This window comes from Coenobita brevimanus, chromosome 10 (genome assembly GCF_032717465.1).
Source record: "Coenobita brevimanus isolate Jiangsu-jjx chromosome 10, ASM3271746v2, whole genome shotgun sequence".
In the NCBI taxonomy this organism is placed as follows: domain Eukaryota; kingdom Metazoa; phylum Arthropoda; class Malacostraca; order Decapoda; family Coenobitidae; genus Coenobita; species Coenobita brevimanus.
In genome coordinates, this window is record NC_136963.1 from 6,857,943 (window position 1) to 6,867,942 (window position 10,000).

Genomic DNA, 10,000 nt, shown 5'->3' on the forward strand with positions numbered 1-10,000 from the left:
GGAGGGTGAGAGACTGATGAGGAGAGTGTATGTGAGTGAGGTGGAGGGTGGAAGAGGGAGGGGGAGGCCAAGGATGAGATGGAGGGATGGGATGGAGAGGTATATGAGAGAGGGGGGTGTGAGTTGGGAGCAGGGCAGTGAAATGGCAGGGGACAGGGTGACATGGAGGCGATTTGTTTGTGGCCACCCCACATAAGGGATTAAGGAATAGATAGAAATGGCTCGCTTGGTAAGCTGCTGTACTCAGGCAGTTGCAAGCGCTGGTTCGAATCCTCGCAATGGGGGAGGCGGTGGCTCAATCGGTAGAGAGGTGGCCTGCAGTTCTAACGGACCCAGGTTCAAATCCCGGCTGGGGCAGGGAACAGTTTAAGGATTTGAATGTCATTAAATCAGGCTTTACTGATCTACCAGAAGACCCGCCGACATGTCGTAAAAATACCCCCGCTAATACCAATACACCAGTCCTGTATGAGACAGCCCTAGCATGTATTCAATATGGACGGTGGGTGTTAGCGCCGAAGTGGTGACACGTAGAGGTGTATGGTATGTAGGAGGACTGCTGGGCCTTGATAGCAGGCTGTGAAGCCTATGCCCAGAGTCGGACACATAAAAAAAAAAAAAAAACCTGACCTAGGATGCTTACCTTAATCTGAGTTGAGGTAAGTACAGGTATACCTTAGTTTAACGATGCCGTTGGTTAGGTAAAATCCCATCGTTAGGCGGGGAATCGTATGTCGAGGTAGATTTAACATGTAAAGTAATGGGATGCATTTTTTCTCTGTTTTGTCTCAGTGTGTAATTTTCTTTGACGCTCTCTCACCAGTCTTACTCCCTTGTGTGCAGGCAGTTCAGAAATAATCGTACTTTCTAATATATTTACGAATCCAGCACTCTCTCCCCAGTGTGAGTCCATATATAGTACAAGCAGTTCTGTTGTAATCATTCAGTGTTTTTGTAATTCTCTTTGATGCTCTCACCAGCCTTACTCCCTTGTGTGCAGGCAGTTTAGAAATAATCGTACATTCTAATATATTTACGAATCCAGTGCTCTCTTTCTCTCTTTCCCCAGCGTGAGTCCTTCATATATAGTACAAGCAGTTCTGTTGTAATCATTCAGTGTTTTTGTAATTCCCTTTGACGCTCTCTCACCAGTCTTACTCCCTTGTGTGCAGGCAGTTCAGAAATAATCGTACATTCTAATACAGTATATTTACGAATCCCTCTCTCTCTCTCTCTCTCCCCAGTGTGAGTCTGTATATATAGTACCAGCAGTTCTGTTGTAATCATTCAGTGTTTGTGTAATTCTCTTTGACGCTCTCTCACCAGTCTTACTCCCTTGTGTGCAGGCAGTTCAGAAATAATCGTACTTTCTAATATATTTACGAATCCAGCGTTCTCTCCCCAGTGTGAGTCCTTCATATATAGTACAAGCAGTTCTGTCGTAATCATTCAGTGTTTTTGTACAGGTATACCCCAGTTTAACGATGCAGTTGGTTAGGTAAAAATCCATTGTTAGGCAGGGTATGGTATATTAGGGTGGATTTAACATGTAAAGTATGGGATGTATTTTTCAGCCTTGGGTTTCCCCCCCAACCAAGCCCAAAACCCACCCAAATAAGCCCAGAAACAAGTGTAAAGCCGGTCTAAATGGCCTAACAGCTGTAAAAGAAGCTAACCTAAGCCTAACACCTGTAAATAACTCACTAAAACCAACAAATAAAATCTGAAAATCATCAAATATAAGTCTGGAAGAAGTCAAGCTTAGTAAACTGTACCCCAAAATGACAATGTTCACCCCACCTATGGCTAAAACACATTAATCTAAGTCTAAAAACAGTTTATAAATCTACCTAAACACAAAAATGACAATGTTCACCCCACCTATGGCTAAAACACATTAATCTAAGTCTAAAAACAGTTTATAAATCAACCTAAACACAAAAATGACAATGTTCACCCCACCTATGGCTAAAACACATTAATCTAAGTCTAAAAACAGTTTATAAATCAACCTAAACACAAAAATGACAATGTTCACCCCACCTATGGCTAAAACACATTAATCTAAGTCTAAAAACAGTTTATAAATCAACCTAAACACAAAAATGACAATGTTCACCCCACCTATGGCTAAAACACATTAATCTAAGTCTAAAAACAGTTTATAAATCAACCTAAACACAAAAATGACAATGTTCACCCCACCTATGGCTAAAACACATTAATCTAAGTCTAAAAACAGTTTATAAATCAACCTAAACACAAAAATGACAATGTTCACCCCACCTATGGCTAAAGCACATTAATCTAAGTCTAAAAACAGTTTATAAATCAACCTAAACACAAAAATGACAATGTTCACCCCACCTATGGCTAAAACACATTAATCTAAGTCTAAAAACAGTTTATAAATCAACCTAAACACAAAAATGACAATGTTCACCCCACCTATGGCTAAAACACATTAATCTAAGTCTAAAAACAGTTTATAAATCAACCTAAACACAAAAATGACAATGTTCACCCCACCTATGACTAAAACACATTAATCTAAGTCTAAAAACAGTTTATAAATCAACCTAAACACAAAAATGACAATGTTCACCCCACCTATAGCTAAAACACATTAATCTAAGTCTAAAAACAGTTTATAAATCAACCTAAACACAAAAATGACAATGTTCACTCCACCTATGGCTAAAACACATTAATCTAAGTCTAAAAACAGTTTATAAATCAACCTAAACACAAAAATGACAATGTTCACCCCACCTATGGCTAAAACACATTAATCTAAGTCTAAAAACAGTTTATAAATCAACCTAAACACAAAAATGACAATGTTCACCCCACCTATGGCTAAAACACATTAATCTAAGTCTAAAAACAGTTTATAAATTAACCTAAACACAAAAATGACAGTGTTCACCCCACCTATGGCTAAAACACATTAATCTAAGTCTAAAAACAGTTTATAAATCAACCTAAACACAAAAATGACAGTGTTCACCCCACCTATGGCTAAAACACATTAATCTAAGTCTAAAAACAGTTTATAAATCAACCTAAACACAAAAATGACAGTGTTCACCCCACCTATGGCTAAAACACATTAATCTAAGTCTAAAAACAGTTTATAAATCAACCTAAACACAAAAATGACAATGTTCACCCCACCTATGGCTAAAACACATTAATCTAAGTCTAAAAACAGTTTATAAATTAACCTAAACACAAAAATGACAGTGTTCACCCCACCTATGGCTAAAACACATTAATCTAAGTCTAAAAACAGTTTATAAATCAACCTAAACACAAAAATGACAGTGTTCACCCCACCTATGGCTAAAACACATTAATCTAAGTCTAAAAACAGTTTATAAATCAACCAAAACACAAAAATGACAGTGTTCACCCCACCTATGGCTAAAACACATTAATCTAAGTCTAAAAACAGTTTATAAATCAACCTAAACACAAAAATGACAATGTTCACCCCACCTATGGCTAAAACACATTAATCTAAGTCTAAAAACAGTTTATAAATCAACCTAAACACAAAAATGACAATGTTCACCCCACCTATGGCTAAAACACATTAATCTAAGTCTAAAAACAGTTTATAAATCAACCTAAACACAAGAATGACAATGTTCACCCCACCTATGGCTAAAACACATTAATCTAAGTCTAAAAACAGTTTATAAATCAACCTAAACACAAAAATGACAATGTTCACCCCACCTATGGCTAAAACACATTAATCTAAGTCTAAAAACAGTTTATAAATCAACCTAAACACAAAAATGACAATGTTCACCCCACCTATGGCTAAAACACATTAATCTAAGTCTAAAAACAGTTTATAAATCAACCTAAACACAAAAATGACAATGTTCACCCCACCTATGGCTAAAACACATTAATCTAAGTCTAAAAACAGTTTATAAATCAACCTAAACACAAAAATGACAATGTTCACCCCACCTATGGCTAAAACACATTAATCTAAGTCTAAAAACAGTTTATAAATCAACCTAAACACAAAAATGACAATGTTCACCCCACCTATGGCTAAAACACATTAATCTAAGTCTAAAAACAGTTTATAAATCAACCTAAACACAAAAATGACAGTGTTCACCCCACCTATGGCTAAAACACATTAATCTAAGTCTAAAAACAGTTTATAAATCAACCTAAACACAAAAATGACAATGTTCACCCCACCTATAGCTAAAACACATTAATCTAAGTCTAAAAACAGTTTATAAATCAACCTAAACACAAAAATGACAATGTTCACCCCACCTATGGCTAAAACACATTAATCTAAGTCTAAAAACAGTTTATAAATCAACCTAAACACAAAAATGACAATGTTCACCCCACCTATGGCTAAAACACATTAATCTAAGTCTAAAAACAGTTTATAAATCAACCTAAACACAAAAATGACAATGTTCACCCCACCTATGACTAAAACACATTAATCTAAGTCTAAAAACAGTTTATAAATCAACCTAAACACAAAAATGACAATGTTCACCCCACCTATGGCTAAAACACATTAATCTAAGTCTAAAAACAGTTTATAAATCAACCTAAACACAATTTTAGTCTAAAATATCATCAGAATTGGTAAAAAAATCAAAACCCATCGTTAAACTGGGGTTTGCTCATCGTTAGGCGGGTATGGTGGTATTTCTACCCCCATCGTTAAGCCGGGGTATTGCATCAAGGGGTATCGTATATCTGGGTATTACTGTACTACCACCACCACCACCACCACCACCAGTACTACTACTTCATCTGCTACTGCCACCACCACCACAACCACCATCATTATTATACCTATTATTATTATTATCATTATTATTATTATTGTCATCATCATCATTATTATACCTATTATTATTTCATTATTATTACTGTTTTATTATTATTATCATTATTATTATTATTATTATTATCATCATCATCATTATTATTTTTATTATTCATTATTATTACTGTTTTATTATTATTATTATTATTTCCAGAATTTATGTCAACAACAGGGGCGCGTTACCTAGCGGCGGACAGACTTCCGCCGGGCCCAGAGCAGCAGGCAGCGGAAGAAGCAGAAATTCGGAGGCAGGAGACACTGCGTCAGATGAGGGAGGTGAGGTGACGTAGAATGTACAGACCTCGAGGGGCCTTTAGTGTGTGTGGTAGTGAAGAAGTATTTGGCTGTATCAAGAGAATGGAGAGTGAAAGACTGACTAAGAGGGTGTATGTAGGTGAGGTGGAAGGAGGGGTAGACCGAGGATGAGGTGGAGGGATGGAGTGGAGAGGTATATGAGGTAAAAGAACGTTGTGGGGTGGATGTGGATGTGGTTGAGAAGATTAGGAGAAATACACTGAGGTGGTTTGGACATGTGGAGAGAATGGAGAATGAAAGACTGACTAAGAGGGTGTATGTAGGTGAGGTGGAGGGAGGGAGAGGGAGGGGTAGACCGAGGATGAGGTGGAGGGATGGAGTGGAGAGGTATATGAGGTAAAAGAACGTTGTGGGGTGGATGTGGATGTGGTTGAGAAGATTAGGAGAAATACACTGAGGTGGTTTGGACATGTGGAGAGAATGGAGAATGAAAGACTGACTAAGAGGGTGTATGTAGGTGAGGTGGAGGGAGGGAGAGGGAGGGGTAGACCCAGGATGAGGTGGAGGGATGGAGTGGAGAGGTATATGAGAGAGGGGGAGGTGAGTTGGGGGGAGGGTAGTCAAATGGTGGGTGACAGAGTGACTTGGAGGCGTTTTGTCTGCGGCCACCCTTTGCGGGATTAGGGCGTCGGGCTATAGATAGATAGATAGATAGAAGATTAGCCCTCCTTGCTTGCAACATCACGCCATTTCCTCAAGTTACAGTCTCAGCAGTAATTGTGAACCGCTTGCATGAATCAGTATTCCTTCTTCAAAATCTTTAAACATTCAATTACGGTTCCCTTGATCTCCGTTTTCTAAGAGAGAATAAGTTTAATTCCCTGAGCTTCTCAAGATATGATTGATTCCCCAGGGACGGACCTATCTATCTGTCTATCTATCTATCTATCTGTCTATCTGCTGCCAGACGCCTTAATCCCGTAAGGGGTGGCCACAAACAAATTGCCTCCATGTCGCCCTGTCCCCCTGCCATTTCACTGCCCTGCCCCCAGCTCACACCCCCCTCTCTCATATACCTCTCCACCCCATCCCTCCATCTCATCCTCGGCCTCCCCCTCCCTCTCCCCATCTTTTTCTTTTTTCTTTCTTTCTTTCTTTCATTCTTTCTCTTTTTCTTTCTTTCTCTCTTTCTTTCTTTCTTTCATTCTTTCTCTTCTCTCTTTCTTTCTCTCTTTCTTTCTTTCATTCTTTCTCTTCTTCTTTCTTTCTCTCTTTCATTCTTTCTTTCTTTCTTTCATTCTTTCTCTCTTTCTTTCTTTCTCTCTTTATTTACACTATTTTCTCTCTCTCTTCACAGATTGAACACCGCACCGTCCAATCGTCGAAGAACTGCCTCACAGCCCTGAGTGAGAGCGAACGTGTGGGCATTGAAACAGCTGAGGTGGGTCGTCATGTGTGTGTGTGTGTGTGTGTGTGTGTGTGTGCTTCTTCATGACTAGCATCTTGTTCCAGTGTGTGTGTGTGTGTGTGTGTGTGTGTGTGTGTGTGTGTGTGCTTCTTCATGACTAGCATCTTGTTCCTGTGTGTGTGTGTGTGTGTGTGTGTGTGCTTCTTCATGACTAGCATCTTGTTCCTGTGTGTGTGTGTGTGTGTGTGTGTGTGTGTGATTCTTCATGACTAGAATCTTGTTCCTGTGTGTGTGTGTGTGTGTGTGTGTGTGTGTGTGTGTGTGTGTGTGTGTGTGTGTGTGAGTGCTTCTTCATGACTAGCATCTTGTTCCCGTGTGTGTGTGTGTGTGTGTGTGCTTCTTCATGACTAGCATCTTGTTCCTGTGTGTGTGTGTGTGTGTGTGTGTGTGTGTGTGTGTGTGTGTGTGTTAGTGCTTCTTCATGACTAGCATCTTGTTCCCGTGTGTGTGTTTGTGTGTGTGTGTGTGTTAGTGCTTCTTCATGACTAGCATCTTGTTCCAGTGTGTGTGTGTGTGTGTGTGTGTGTGTGTGTGTGTGTGTTAGTGCTTCTTCATGACTAGCATCTTGTTCCAGTGTGTGTGTGTGTGTGTGTGTTAGTGCTTCTTCATGACTAGCATCTTGTTCCAGTGTGTGTGTGTGTGTGTGTGTGTGTGTGTGTGTGTGTGTTAGTGCTTCTTCATGACTAGCATCTTGTTCCAGTGTGTGTGTGTGTGTGTGTGTGTGTGTGTGTGTGTGTGTGTTAGTGCTTCTTCATGACTATCATCTTGTTCCAGTGTGTGTGTGTGTGTGTGTGTGTGTGTGTGTGTGTTAGTGCTTCTTCATGACTAGCATCTTGTTCCAGTGTGTGTGTGTGTGTGTGTGTGTGTGTGTGTGTGTGTGTGTTAGTGCTTCTTCATGACTAGCATCTTGTTCCAGTGTGTGTGTGTGTGTGTGTGTGTGTGTGTGTGTGTGCTTCTTCATGACTAGCATCTTGTTCCTGTGTGTGTGTGTGTGTGTGTGTGTGTGTGTGTGTGTGTGTGTGTGTGTGTGTGTGTGCTTCTTCATGACTAGCATCTTGTTCCAGTGTGTGTGTGTGTGTGTGTGTGTGTGTGTGTGTGTTAGTGCTTCTTCATGACTAGCATCTTGTTCCAGTGTGTGTGTGTGTGTGTGTGTGTGTGTGTGTGTGTGTGTGTGTGTGTGTGTGTGTGTGTGTTAGTGCTTCTTCATGACTAGCATCTTGTTCCAGTGTGTGTGTGTGTGTGTGTGTGTGTGTGTTAGTGCTTCTTCATGACTAGCATCTTGTTCCAGTGTGTGTGTGTGTGTGTGTGTGCTTCTTCATGACTAGCATCTTGTTCCAGTGTGTGTGTGTGTGTGTGTGTGTGTGTGTGTGTGTGTGTGTGTGTGTGTGTGTGCTTCTTCATGACTAGCATCTTGTTCCAGTGTGTGTGTGTGTGTGTGTGTGTGTGTGTGTGTGTGTGTGTTAGTGCTTCTTCATGACTAGCATCTTGTTCCAGTGTGTGTGTGTGTGTGTGTGTGTGTGTGTGTGTGTGTGTGTGTGTGCTTCTTCATGACTAGCATCTTGTTCCAGTGTGTGTGTGTGTGTGTGTGTGTGTGTGTGTGTGTGTGTGTGTGTGTGTGTGTGTGTGTGTGTGTGTGTGTGTTAGTGCTTCTTCATGACTAGCATCTTGTTCCAGTGTGTGTGTGTGTGTGTGTGTGTTAGTGCTTCTTCATGACTAGCATCTTGTTCCAGTGTGTGTGTGTGTGTGTGTGTGTGCTTCTTCATGACTAGCATCTTGTTACTGTGTGTGTGTGTGTGTGTGTGTGTGTGTGTGTGTGTGTGTGTGTGTGTGTGTGTGTGTGTGTTAGTGCTTCTTCATGACTAGCATCTTGTTCCAGTGTGTGTGTATGTATGTGTGTGTGTGTGTGTGTGTGCTTCTTCATGACTAGCATCTTGTTCCTGTGTGTGTGTGTGTGTGTGTGTGTGTGTGTGTGTATCTTGTTCCAGTGTGTGTGTGTGTGTGTGTGTGTGTGCTTCTTCATGACTAGCATCTTGTTCCTGTGTGTGTGTGTGTGTCTGTGTGTGTTGATAGACCCAGTTCATCGTCGCAAATCACGTAATCTTTTCAGGAACTGGTTAAGCAGCGAGAGCAATTGATGAACACAGACAGGCGCCTGGACGACATCAACGGCACCCTCAAAGACACGCAGAAAGACATCAACGGAATCAAGGTGAGAGAGAGAAAGAGAGAGGGGGGGAGGGGAAAGAGAGTGGAGTATTGTGTTGGTGAGAAGAGGAGGAGTGTTAGAGAGAGAGGGAGAGAGAGAGAGAGGGAAGAAGGAAGGAAGAGAGAGAGAGAGAGAGGGAGGGAGGGAGAAGAAGGAAGGGAAAGAGAGAGAGGGGGGGAGAGGGGGGGGTGGAAAGAGAGTGGAGTATTGTGTTGGTGGGAAGGAGTGTTAGAGAGAGAGGGAGAGAGAGAGAGAGAGAGGGAAGAAGGAAGGAAGAGAGAGAGAGAGAGAGAGAGAGAGGGAGGGAGAAGAAGGAAGGGAAAGAGAGAGAGAGAGAGAGGGAGGGGTATGGAAAGGAGTATTGTGTTGGTGGGAAGAAGAGGAGTGTTCGAGAGAGAGGGAGGGAAGAAGGAAGGAAGAGAGAGAGAGGGAGGGAGAAGAAGGAAGGGAAAGAGAGAGAGAGAGAGAGGGAAGAAGGAAGGAAGGGGAGAGAGGGGCGCGTATTCACCAAGAGTATTCACCAGATGTACAAACACTGTACCCAACATATTCACAAATGGTTCACAGGGAAGAATTACCTGGTATTTGAGCTGCAGCAAGTACCGAGACTGTGATTACTGAGGGAGGGATGGGTACTTAAACTCAGTAGTTGGTGGGATAGGTAGTTAGCTTACGTGTGACCCAATTGGATTAGGCACGAACGACACTCTCAGCGTGGGTTGGCGGTTTTACAGGGGTCACCAGGAAGCATTAGGAGGAACACACTGAGGTGGTTTGGCCATGTGGAGAGGATGGAGAGTGTGAGAGACTAACTAGGAGAGTGTATGTGACAACTATGATTGAGAGGAGCCTGTGGAGTTACATGGAGAGACAGGCTGACGAATGAGGATATAAAGGAGCGTTGTGGTGTGGATGTGGATGTGATAGGAAGCGTTATGAGGAACACACTGAGGTGGTTTGGTCATGTGGAGAGGATGGAGGGTGAGAGACTGATGAGGAGAGTGTATGTGAGTGAGGTGGAGGGGGGGGAGAGGGAGGGGGAGGCCGAGGATGAGATGGAGGGATGGGGTGGAGAGGTATATGAGAGAGGGGGGTGTGAGTTGGGAGCAGTGAAATGGTCTGGGACAGGGCGACGTGGAGGTGCTTTGTTTGTGGCCATCCTCATCCTCGTCCTCCCCTTCCT

The 10,000-nt window shown here is 41.8% G+C and overlaps 1 protein-coding gene across 1 annotated transcript in view; it reads left to right on the plus strand.

The window, feature by feature from the left end:
• LOC145410389 (synaptosomal-associated protein 29-like) overlaps positions 1-10,000 on the plus strand; it is a 19,789-nt gene that overhangs the window by 4,592 nt on the left and 5,197 nt on the right. The window contains exons 2-4 of the mRNA XM_080280545.1: positions 5,043-5,164; positions 6,501-6,584; positions 8,719-8,820. Coding sequence (XP_080136671.1) covers positions 5,043-5,164; positions 6,501-6,584; positions 8,719-8,820 — 308 coding nt within the window. The remainder of the gene's footprint in view (positions 1-5,042; positions 5,165-6,500; positions 6,585-8,718; positions 8,821-10,000) is intronic.